The sequence below is a fragment of the Phaseolus vulgaris genome, chromosome 10, assembly GCF_000499845.2.
Source record: "Phaseolus vulgaris cultivar G19833 chromosome 10, P. vulgaris v2.0, whole genome shotgun sequence".
Lineage (NCBI taxonomy): Eukaryota > Viridiplantae > Streptophyta > Magnoliopsida > Fabales > Fabaceae > Phaseolus > Phaseolus vulgaris.
In genome coordinates this window covers 40,985,213-40,998,552 of record NC_023750.2, presented here as the reverse complement: position 1 = coordinate 40,998,552, position 13,340 = coordinate 40,985,213, and the positions used below count along the sequence as shown (strand labels likewise).

At 28.9% G+C, this 13,340-nt stretch overlaps 1 protein-coding gene across 1 annotated transcript; it reads right to left on the bottom strand.

Moving 5' to 3' along the window:
• Positions 1-9,548: 9,548 nt before the first annotated feature.
• LOC137819726 (trimethyltridecatetraene synthase-like) lies at positions 9,549-12,715 on the bottom strand. The gene is made up of 2 exons (XM_068623675.1): positions 11,536-12,715; positions 9,549-10,362 (listed from the first exon to the last, which is right to left on the bottom strand). Exons 1-2 carry the CDS (start codon positions 12,442-12,444, stop codon positions 9,733-9,735), a joined length of 1,539 nt encoding a protein of 512 aa, XP_068479776.1. The 5' UTR covers positions 12,445-12,715; the 3' UTR covers positions 9,549-9,732.
• Positions 12,716-13,340: the final 625 nt, after the last annotated feature.

Here is a 13,340-nt window from a genome sequence, read left to right as displayed (position 1 = left end):
AAACACCAAATAGTGGGGTTAATGAAAATCACTTGAGGTAAGGCTAAAATCACAAAATAAGAATCTCCAACTGTCTTCCGGTGACATGTCAACGATCAAAACAAAGACTAATACTAATCAAAAGCATATAGCACTAGAGAAATATTGGCTTACAAATTCAATAAGTTTATGGCATTTTCTGGAATGTTGTCATTTGCAAATCTTCCTAATGGCACCATTAAAAAAATCAGAATTCTGCACTTGCTTTAAATTAGTTCGTGATGAGAAAGCAAACACATTCTAGACCGAAACTGTATGATACTAGGATGTACAAGCAGACACAAACTTGGTGGTCCAGCAGCCATAAAATCTTGCTAGCTAAAGATAAAACAGGTTTGAAAATTAAACAAGTACTTTGGATGGTTTATAAATATCAATCCCCACCAACATTTTTGAGATAATAAGTCATTTTCAAATTCTTGACTTTCCTAAAACCAAATATTGATCACAGAATATACAAAAATCTGAAGTCATGAAATGGCATAGTTGTTTTACTTTATTAACTAAATATGTGTGAAAAATTAGTACAGAGAAATAGGGTGTGGTTTTACATATCAGTATGTATTGTTCAACGCAGCAGAACAAGGTTAGGCATCATGGCACTCACAAGATTCAAAATTCTTTAGATAGAATTATCTAGCCAAGACTGCGTTTATTATTCTATTCAAAAGTTTCAAAGAAAGAAGGCCACATATCTGATTCAACATGGTAGAGAAAGAAAGATTTTGTTTAACTGTAGCAATAGCAGATGGAAAATGAAAATGAAACTGTGACTTGAATATTTGTTGCCAACAAGTTGGACTAGAACGTGTTCAACTCCACCATCCACCAATCTAATGTGTTGATTGTTGATTCTTTTAAGAGAGTTTTGCAGTAAGATTTAATAACAGTAAAACCTGAGTTAAAATTTCAATGTTGTAAGTATATATTTTTCAACTTTCTTAAAGGGAGATTTAGACTCATACTTGAAATTTTGAATTTGTAAGATAATAGTAACCAAAGTTTTATTTCATTCTTCTGATTTTTCGTCTTTCTCCCTGGTGGTGGTAGGTGAACAGCACATCCACAATGGGAACAAATCTTGCAGTTTATGGCATGTTATCATTGCAATGCAAAACATTTCTCCCATTTAAGGTACAATTCACATTAATTTGGTATTTTGTCAGAGCAAGTATAGTGTATTAGTTAGGTTCAGCCCACAATTTTGTATCCACAATCCATTCATATGACAAACCCTAGGAAACATTTGGCTAAGACTGTCTTCTCAATTTATTACTATTATTATAATTTAACAGGAGTATCAGCTTCAATCTTTTTCTGTTTTTCCTCTTTATAGTTTAAGTTTTTCTTTCCTATTCATTCCTTTTAGCATCATTTTCTTGGCTTTTTTTCTTCACCCCACTATCATTCTGATCCAAGACTCTGTCGGCACGTAATACTTGTTTATCACATGTGAATCTGATTAACCTAAACAAAGTTTACACTGTTTAAGATTAGGAGCAGTAACCTTAATTGGCACAACATAATTTCTAATCAGGTGTTGGAAGAGCATTTCTCAGTGGCTAATCTTTCAAGTGTAACTTTCAAAATAAAGAAACATGAACACAATTTCATTCTTACTCATGTTTGTTGAAAGCAATTTTAATTATATTGTATGTGTAACTAAAAATACTTTATGTCAAAAGACTGAAACTGGGCTAAGATTAAACACTTTGTCAAGGGCTAAAACAATATTTTACTTTAGCGTGACATAATGTATAACTTAATTAATAATGGTTATCACTGCATCATCGTTTTCTTGAGTTGAATATTAAGTTTTGCATTTTTCATATGAAGAAAACTATACCCTATAGTTTAATGGCAAGGATAAATTTTGGACTACATTTGCTTCACAGGGTTTTGAAATTTTTACACAATTAAGTTGTTAGCACGTCCATCTCTTATTAAAATTATGCATAATTAATCTTCTTGGTGTTAGATTTTGGCATTAGAAACTAATGCTGATTTTTATAATTAAAATAAGATTGAAAACGATAGAGTAAACAATTTTACCAGGACGTCATCAAATTTTCCATTCAAAGCACCAATACATTGGGGACCAACATTTTGTTCCCCAATTACCTCCACCAGATCAAAACTACTCATTACATCAACTAAACATGAAATAAATGAAGAAAATAAAAATAATCATATTCTAGGTGTTTATATTTTTCATAGTGGAAACCTAATTTTTTTATTGGAGAAAAAATAATGTTCAATTTAATACAAAATTATCATTGTTTTCATATTGGATGGCAGAGTTTATCTGTGAACATATAAAACATTTATGTATTTAAAACATAATTTTGGAAATCTTTGGCTAAATTGAACAACTTTTTATTATTTCATTCATTGGTAAAGTCAAGTGATAAACACGTGAATTATCACTTGAATAAATATTAAATTAAACAATAAGCAAGAAGTTTGAAGAAATTCAGAAGCTGACACTGTGTCCAGAGTTGGTGTGACAAGAATTCGAACATTTTAGCATTTTTCCCAAAAAAAAAAAACACTTTCATCTTAACTAGTTTAGTGCAATAATATTCTCAAATATTTAGATTATTTTTTGAAAAATTACTTATGTAATTGTTAAACCTAATAGTTACTTTGTGTAATACACGAGTATTTTTTTAATCGAAATAAAATTTAAAAATATGAAATGAAAGTATAGATAAAGGTATAACATAAATGTACAATTAATTCAAATAAATAATTAAAAATGGAAGTAATTTAAATTTAAAGAAAAATTAGTAAATTTTGAAAGATTGAAAAAAATTGATTTAAATAGACAAGTAACTGACATTAGAATTGTTATGTTATATATATAATTAAAAAATTAAAAAGGAGAAAACTTTTTTTCACTAGTCACTTATAAATAGATAAAGCAAGAAAAAACACTAAAAAAAATTATTAAATAAAAAATAATTTTAAATACAAAAGTAATTAATTGGTATCTAAAATAAATTTTATTATTAATAAAAATTTATAGAGTAGTTTCTAAATTGGTATCCAACTATTAGAAATCAATGTTTTACCTACTAACTACTTATGTTCTAAATTAGTCTCTATTAATTTTTAAGAGACTAATTTATAATCTAAAACACAACTATCTAAAATTTTGGTAGCTAATTTAAATATCAATTTAAAAATTATTTTATAATATTTTATTAATAATAGAAACTATATTAAATACTAATAATTTTTTACTCTATAATAACTAATTATTTTTTTTCTATATTTAATATTTTTTTTAGTGAAAATAAAAGGAAAAAATTATAAAATTTTTAATGAGATTCTATAATTTAAACAAATGATATACTTATTATCTTATTTATTTATTAATGTAATATTAACATGATTTTATTTATTTAGGAAGAAGGAATAAATGTCTGGCATGTTAAAGTTAGTTTGTTTTAATGAAACTACAGTGGAAGAAATGAAAATGGTGAACATTGATAAGCACTTTGGTCTGCAATATTATGTGCTTCCATGCATGTATTCTTGGTAGTCATCTAAGAGTTATTTTAAGTTTTTTTTAATGTTTGTAATTATTATTACAAATATATTTGAAAAAGTGAGTTGAACATATTTTATAAATGATTTTATGATTTTTCAGTTTCAAAAATTTATTTAAGAAAATGATTTTGAAATATAATTTGTTTATATAAATTATGAGAACTAAATTTTGGAATATAAAAAATAGTTTCTGTAAAATAATATTTTTTCCAAAAATATTAAAAGAAATAGACAAACGGTGCAAATAACAAAAAAACGTGTGCGAATAGCATGACCTTGCTAATTTGAATCTTATATACATGCAAACTCATCACTAGACTTTAACATTTATAATTAGGGGTGTTAAGAAATACTATACTAAACTAAAAAATAGTTAATTCAACTACATTAAACATAGAACTGTTAAAAATTAAACTAAAGTATTTATTAGTTTAGTTCTTAAAAACTAATTAACTACTATAAAATTTAGTGCACTGCTTAATTAATTATTAGAATTGAAAAAAAAAATCCATAATTATCTACCTCCCTTTTAAAGTCACCCATCTTGACTTTTGGAAATATTATTAAAGTTCTGTTTAGATAGAAAGAGAAATTTAGAGGAAAGAATTAGAGAAAGAAAAATTGAAACGATATTAATTGAAGTGATGTTTTGAGAAATTATATATTGTTTGGATTGATAGAATTATGGGAGAATATGCAAGATGATCTGATTTCATTTTTTTTTACTTATATGAAAAAATGTAAGAAAAAAGAAATGAGAAGTCTTTTGAAAGATGATTTTATTTAAATGATTAATTTTAATTCAATAATCTCACAGAATGTGAGTTATTATTGCATGTTTACTTATTTATATTTAATATGTTTTTACTTAAGTTATATTAAAATAACTTCTTAAAACTAATTATTTTATAACATATTTTCATGCACTAATTATTATTTTCTTTAAATTAAACTGAATTATAATATTTTTTTAATACAAAAGTATGGCTCAGTATTACTTGTCTTCTTTAGTTCATGCCTTATAAAATTATTCTTTAAGATACATAATAATATATTTTGCAAGATTAAAAATGTGTAACAAAATCATTTGGAAATGTAAGATATAAAATGAGTAGAAATGGTCCAAGTCATGACAAATGTAGCAGGGAGGTAAAATGTGTGGAATACGTGTATTTCTTTTTATACTTTTCCTTTCTCGTTTTCTACCAAACAAACAATTCAAATATTTAATAATCATCCTAAAATTATCATTTCTTAAGATAACCTTCTTAAATCACCAAAAAAAAAACTAATATATAATATTCATACTTGTTCTTTGTGTGATAATTTATTATTGATTATATTATGTACATAAATAAATATAAATGCAAGTTCTAGAGTATGATCCATAAAGAACTAGAAGGATAATTTATGTTTTCTTTTAAGAAACATATAAACAATTAATTTAATTTTTTTAATTACTAAATATTTTGTATGAGTCCTTTGTTAAGGTTACAATAGAGTTGATAATCTTATTGAGTTTTACATAAGTTGAAGTTGATTTCTTTTGTTAAAAATCTTAAAAGTGAGTTAAGTTAAAAGAACAGTGTTCAATATATGATGTTTTAATTTAAATTTAACATTGTATAATTTTAATTTGTGAAGTTTTCTAGATGAACGACCACGTCATATCACAATGTTGAGTAAAAGTGATAAGAGGCATATGTATTTAACTTCAAATATATCATGACATTTTATAATTGTAAAATATAGTTGAAGTTGATTGATGAGCTAAAGTTTGAAAATGAAAGAATTAAATAATTTAGTATTTGATGATAATTACAATCGACTGCATGAGAATGACTTGAAAATAAACTCTTATCATTTTCAAGCTCAAAGCTTTGGGGTTTGTGTATTGCCCAAGAATTAAATACTTTGGGGTTTGTGTATTGCCCAAGAATTAACTAGGCACACAGCCATTTATTATATCTTATATGTTATATCTAGAACCCTTGAAATCTTTGTAAGTCCTCGACATTTGACATTTTTTTTCCATTATTTTCTTTTACATTTTAATATTTTTTTACATCAATTAAATAATTATTTGAGGTTTTTCCTCCACATATTAAGAATTTTAAAAATATGAAATATTTACATTAAACAACAATAATATATGTATTTGTATAAACAAAGTGTGTCTAGATAATATATGAGATTGAATGTAACAATTGTTATAGATGTTGATTGCTCGCTTGCTCCTCAGTACTTCACTTTTTCAGATTTTAACACTTTTTCTCCTTAGTTCCCAGGCACTTGACCGGACGTAAACTTGCAGAAGGTTCTTCGACGATCAAGTAAGTACTCTATGTTAAGAAAGTGTTTTGTAAACTGATGAAAGCGTATCTTACTTCCTCGTAGAAGGCTTATTTGTAACATTTAGTAATTGACCATCTGAATGATGGGTCGTATTTAGCATATATTTGTACTAAATTAATGTTATCTGATTTCTCGGGAGGTAACCTTGATTTATAAGGAGGTATGTTTGGATCATATCTTCAATAAATCAGTGTTAATTGATTTTTCTATGTGTCATACAAACTTGATAGACTCTGGACCTGATTCGTAGGTGTTTCCTTACCTGTCATTTATTATAATAATGCTTTTAATGTAGTTGACCAATCGATTGATCGTCGAGACCGAGTGACGTGACTCACTCGATTTCAACCGGTACAATATAGTTTAAAATATTTTATGAAAAAATATTGTTAGATATCTAGCCTGTTAGAAAGGAAGTAACACATTTTATAGAGGTAGCAATATTTTTAATTTGGGAAAAGGCTAAGAAAAAACTCCAAAAGCTAGCAAAAATGTTATAATAATGAAATCTATGTAAGTGGGAATGACATAATATAGGAATGTTACCATGAACTATTTATAAATTTGATTTCATATAAATTATTATAAATAGATTAAAAAAATTTACTCACTTCTTACCCGTTAAAACTAAATAATTATTGAAAAAGACAGATTAAATTGTATATGAAAGGGCACCAAATCATAGAAAGTACTCTTAAATAGAGTGAAGGGCAATATTATAAAGTTATTAGTGTCAAACTGATTTTCTCATATAAGAACATGTGATCACTTCATATTTTGCTTGTTTATGGTGGTAGCATGAACCAGTGCTGTTTCCTAGTCTAATCAACCCTATGAAGCAGCCTAAAAAGTGATGCTTATATTTCTATCTAGAAAATTTGTTCTAATTGATGCGAAGGGAAGATAATATTTCAGCTTATGGTCTACTGTTTTAGCTGAGAGATCAGACATACAATGCCTTTGAGAACATATATCATGTGCTTACTCAATTCAGCAGAAAAAAAACAAACTATCGTATGAATTCTTCTTTATATATTTGATGTTTTCAGTACTACTCACGTAATTTCACCTATTTCCAGCGTCTGGTGTACCTTTGTTTAGCCATCAGAATTATAAATGCAGTAGATTTTGGTCCCTGTCACACTGCAGATACTTTTCTAGATTGTACTTTTTATGTACTGATGCAGTACACGTGTTGTATTTATTCATAAAATGAATTGAGTTTTAGCTACTTTTGAACTTTTACATTCGATTAGCACGGTTTCTGGACATTGAATTATAATTAAAATTTGATGGCATTATGTTAGATTTGTCAAGAAACAGCAGGAGCATAAAGACAAACACTTGTGTTGCATTGTCTCTGTTTTTTGGTGTTCATGATGTAGTTAAGTGTAAGAGATTTTTCAATTGAATTGACATTTTGAGAAGTTGAGAAATGAGAAAGAAAATGGAGAGGTAAATGCAAAAGTAGAAGCACATTTCAATTCTGATATTTTAAACTGTTCTGTTAATTGCATCCCTCAATTAACCCAAGTGTGCTCTGATTACTGAATATTGAATGAATATCTTCATCAACAAATCGAATATTTGATGCATGGAACTACTTAATGAGAATTTTTTACATGAATTTGGTTCTAAATTGAGTGTTCTAAAGATAATAAAGTTGATGTGATATTTGCGAATGGAGCACAAATATAATTAACCCTTTGGTATTAATTAAATATGTTAACAAAATATACTATGATTTTTCTTTTGTATAATCTAAGTTTGTAGCTACTTTTAAAGAATTTTATTTTATTGGCTTAATGAACAGAGTTAAGAATTTTTTTTGGCAATTTCTTCCTCAACACCCTATCATTTTTCTAAACTTTCAAAATTACCCTTATTTTAAATTTAAAAATCCAGAATAATAAATATAATTCAAAAATAAAAAAATACACTCTAGATAAAAAATTCAGAAAAAATTGAAAATGCATTTCGGATAAAAATTTATGAAATTTAAAAATGTGTCTGGATATCCAAATCCGAAATATTTTCGGATAAAAGGTTGTGGAAGTAATTTTTATTTATACCCTCCTTTCATTTAAGGTTATTTTTTCATTTTAGAAGGATATTTTTGTCATTTTGATAATATGTTGGGTACATATTGGAATTGATATGGTGCAGGCAGCATTTGCCATCTTTTTCTCACTATTCGGCCTTTTCCTGATCCACACCCATTTTTGTAAACCCACACACCCCACTATTTGTTATTTTTGTCTTTTTGTCTCATCGTATTAAGTAATTTTTAATGGAAATAATAAAAAAATTGTCGTTATTCATCTTTTGACAAGAATTTTGACACAGCTATACTCTATATATATATATATATATATATATATATATATATATATATATATATATATATATGTTCTTACGCCAGTATAAATTCATTTAAATATTAAAGTAACATGCAGTAGGATTTAAATTATTATTAAAAAATATTAAATTATTTTGGATTTTCATTATTTACCAATACATTTTTACTCGTATTTTAATTTTCTATTTTTTATTATTAGATGTGTATAGATCCAAACATTAATTGTCTATGCAGTATACATTGTACCTATATAAGAAACTAGTATCTTGATCCCGGAAATATTTTAAATATTTCATATTTAAATGATAACATTATAATAATAAATAAATTATATATATTAAATTAAATTTATTTTCTAAAATATATTAAAATTAAATCAATTAAGAATGATGGTAGAGTCTATCATAATTATAAATCAAAATTACATTAATTATTTGTAAATAATTTAATAATACATCAAAAATTAACAAAAATAAAAGTATTATGACCTAATGTCTTTTCTTTGGATTTCAGATTTTCATGAAGACAAAATTTCTTAAATACGTAAATAATAAAATTCATTAACTAAATATATATACTTTTTATTTAAATATTCTTCATAACAAAATGAGTTTTCATAATGAAGTTTTATTTTGATGAGACTATGTTAATTCATTTGATAACCCTAACGATACTATATTTATCAGACACAATATGCATGAGGTGATAATGAAGAATGAAAATTTAAAAATCATGTATTAATGTAGTTGTCTTATTATGCATGTTAACCATATAGAAAGTGGTAAACACATTGTCCTAAAGACAACAAGCCAAAACTTAAAATGTATAATCGTGTACATGTATGCATGATTTTGGAAAGCATTATATGATTCACTACAAGAAAATCATGAAATAAAAACTAATTTTAGAAAAAAAAATAATTAGTTGTTATAGTAACTAAATTAGAAACCATTTTAGAAACTAAAAAAAAATAGTTTCTAAATTAGTTTAAATTATTCTTAAATAGTTTTTAAATTAGTATCTAATTAGCTACCAAGATTTTAACTACCAATTATTTAGATTATAATATTTTATTAATAATAGAAATTATAGATATTAATAATTTTTTAGTTTCAAAATTAACATCTAATTTAGTTAATATAATCACTAGTTATTTTTTATCTCTAAAGTTAGTTACTTATTAATAATTTTATTAATTTTATTGTAGTGATAATGTTTACATTATAGTAACTAAAGAAAAAGCAAAAAGGAAGATAGAGTTTACTTGAGTGAATGAAAAAAGGATTACATACGTTTTGTTATATATTATGATTCTCTTGCACAATCACATTGCAATGAAAAGAGAATGTTTTTTGTCACACAACAAAAAGAGACCCTTTATTCCTATGATCTTAATAGAGAAAAGCTTTAAGCAGATGCATTTCTCAGAGAGAATAAAGATGATGTGGAAGCCTAGGCTGAAGAACTGTTTCCAGAGGTATTTTCTTAGGTGTAGACAACCCAAAAATCTCTTCCATGTTCAGATCCTCTGTCTGCACATTCTGAGGCAGTCTCCAGTTAAATCCATGCAAGAGGTTGGCCAAACTTGCTTGAATGACCTTAAGCCCTAGAGGGTACCCTGGACACATCCTTCTCCCAGCACCAAATGGCAACAACTCATAGTTATGCCCTTTCACATCAATCTCCTTAGCCAGAAACCTCTCTGGTTGGAATTCATTTGGGCTGTCCCAAATTGCAGGGTCTCTTCCAATAGCCCATACATGCACAAGCACTTGAGTCCCTTTAGGGATGTCATACCCTCCAATTTGGCAATCCTCTCTAGCCATTCTTGGCACCAACATTGGTGCCACAGGGTGCAACCTCATTACTTCCTTAACAATGGCATTAACATAAGGTAAATCCACAATGTCCTTCTCTTCAACCCATCTTTCTCTTCCTATCACCCTGTCTAGCTCCTCTGTTGCCTTCTTGAAAATCTCTGGTCTTCTCAATAGCTCAGAGATTGCCCACTCCACTGTTACAGCAGAACTCTCAGTTCCACCTGCTATTAGGTCCTGGATAATAATAATACACATAATTGGTGAACAAATTTCACATTCTACCAATATAATGATGTTTGAAATAAGACATCTTCAAATTAGCTTAATCAAAGTAAGTTTTGAAAAGTCAATTTAGTTTTAATTGTGAAATAGTTAGATAGATTATCAGTACATGTGACTAATTTTAAGTAGAAAAATGTTTCCTGATATACTACTTCATGACTGATATACTATAATTGAATTGTTTTTTTCAACTGAAAATCACATGGATTATTATAAATTATGGTAAAACTGCATTATTAAGGCAAAAGGGAAAAAAATCTTAGCCACTCTGTTCTATATTATATAACTCTTTGAAAATGGTAGTTTTTTTAAAACATTTATTATTTTAGAAATACCATGGCGTGCATACTTATTGATTTTCTTAAATTATATATTATTTCATTAGTCTTTTCTTTCTTTAATATAGCCGTCAATGTCAAGGAAACAAAATAATGTAATTTTGTATTTTAGTGGATTTGTAATATAATACGTTGCGGGTCAGAAGAGGAGATAATAATATCGCTATCCAGCTAGCAAAACTTGTTGTGGAAAAAATTTAATGCAATACTTTTTAGTAAGTATTAGTACGGAATAATTAAAGGATGAAGCATTGTGAGTGCGACTATTTCTTACATTTTATCATTTTTCTTTTATTGGTTAAAATTCCTGAAAGTTTTAAAAACTGAAATAAAATTTATTAAATAAAGAATACGACCCACACTTTTTTCGAAATTGTTATGTTGATTAATAGAGCATGCAAGAAAGATATATATCATTTTATGCATGGGTTGTTTTTTTTAATCTCTTGCATGTGGATAAAACTTAAGAGGTAGGGTGAACATTATTTCTGAATTTTTCACTGATATGCACGTCGAATCGTGAGTATATTTATTAAATATACCAATGAAGATAAGGTAAGTAATGAAGATAGTGCATTATTAGTTGTAACGTTTTTTAAATTATTGAGATTTTTTTCTTATAATAATATTATTTTTATGTGGTGGCTAAAGTTGACGTGATATGTTTTAGCTTTATATAGAAAAGAAGATTTTTATAAAAGGAAAGATAGTTTAGATAAGCTATAACATCATGAAAATTTAAAAGGATTGGTGATGGAAAATAGTAAGAGGGGGGTGTTATGAGTACCTGTGTAAAAGCCTTGACTCCTTGCCTTTCAAGCTTGACCTCAAGAGTGGGATCTTCAGCAAGTTGCAAAAGAACATCAACCATGTCCTTCGCGACATAATCCTTAACACCTTTCTTCCTCTCGATATGTTCGTCCAACACGTGTTCCAAGAACCTGTCGAACTTCTTGCCACAACTCTTCATCCTCTTTATGTAACCCTGCAGGTCCAAGAAGTTAATCCAGGGAATAAAGTCTCCAATGTTGAGCACCCCATTAAGCAAAAACAACTCGTCAATCATCCTCTTGAACTCCTCCGGCGAAACCACGGCGTTTTCGGACTCTTCGAGGTAGTTCTTCCCCAACACCATGCGACATATAACGTTGAGACTCAAATTGGAAAGGTGGTCTTTCAGTAAAATTGTTTTGTCTGCGGAATGGAAGAGTTTGTTAAGAAGACTGCGTAACTCTTGTTTTCTAATGTATTCGTATTCTTCCAGCCGTTTTTGGCTGAACAGTTCCAGCAAGCACATTCTACGGGCCTGCCGCCAGTATGGGCCATACTGGGACCAAGTGATATCGGTGTAGTTGTAGGTTGTGTATTTCCCGGCAGAGAATTTGGGCCTGCCAGCGACGGTGGCGTCGTGGGTTTTGAGAAAGGCTTTTGCCATGTCCACGGATGAGCCTACCACCACCGGGTTTGATCCGAACCATACATGCACGATGGGCCCGTATTTTTTACTGAGCTCGTGGATGGAGCGGTGTGGAAGGGGGCCAATTAGATTGAGATTGCCTATAATGGGCCAGGGCTTTGGGCCTGGGGGCAGGTTGTATCGGCGGCGGCGGAGACGGCGGAGGAAGAGGAGGAGGACAAGGAAGGCTGCCACACATGTGGTGGAAGCCCAATTGAGAGATGCCAAGTCTAGTGCCATGATAGGGTTTGTTTGGGAGAGTTTTGAATTGAATGAAAGAGAGGTTGTGTTTGTGATGGAAGTTTGAGTGAGTGAGTGGGGTATTTATGTGTGGAATGGTTTCTCAGTAGGAACGCGATAAAAGTGTGGTTGTTAAACAAAACTAAAATGATTATTTTCAGTAGTGAAGGAGAGAAGTGTTTCTGTGAAATTTCATGATTGACTTGAAAAAGTAGCTTAATAGTAAGTCTTGGTATTCCCCGTGAAACATACGAACCTGCTTGGTTGGTGACAAAGCAACTATGCTTATTTCCTTTGTGGTTATTAAGGTAAAACTTGTGGTTGGTAATAATTGATTTCTAAGTGACTTTTTTTTAATCTATAGATTAGAGCTTTCATTGTATATAAGTACATGCAAACTTCAATCTCATGAGCCGATTTTATAAAGTTGAGTTAGACTTAAAATTCACTTTGTAATATGGTATCAGAGCCATTTCGAGTCTATCCTAGCGGGCCTATTGTGTCACTCGCTATCGGCCGCTATCGAACCACCCATAATATATTAGTCTCACGCACGAGTTGGCAATCTCGGCGTGAGAAGAGTATGTTGGAGATCCCACGTCGACCTAGAGATTAGAGCCTAATAAATGGATGCAAACTTCAACATGAGCCGGTTTTATGGGGTTTAATTAGGCTTAAAGTCCACTTTGTAATAACTTTCCTCAATTTTAATTGCATTTGTGTCCCAAATTTTAATTATTTATTTTTACTGTTAATCATTTATAAAAATAGCAACATTTGAAGGAGAAATGAACGGATTTTGTCTAGAATGAAAACCATAACACAGTGAACACTCTCATTGATGGTCCCTCACAACTCTTTATCAAAGAAGAGTATGCGTGTCTGATACATCTTTT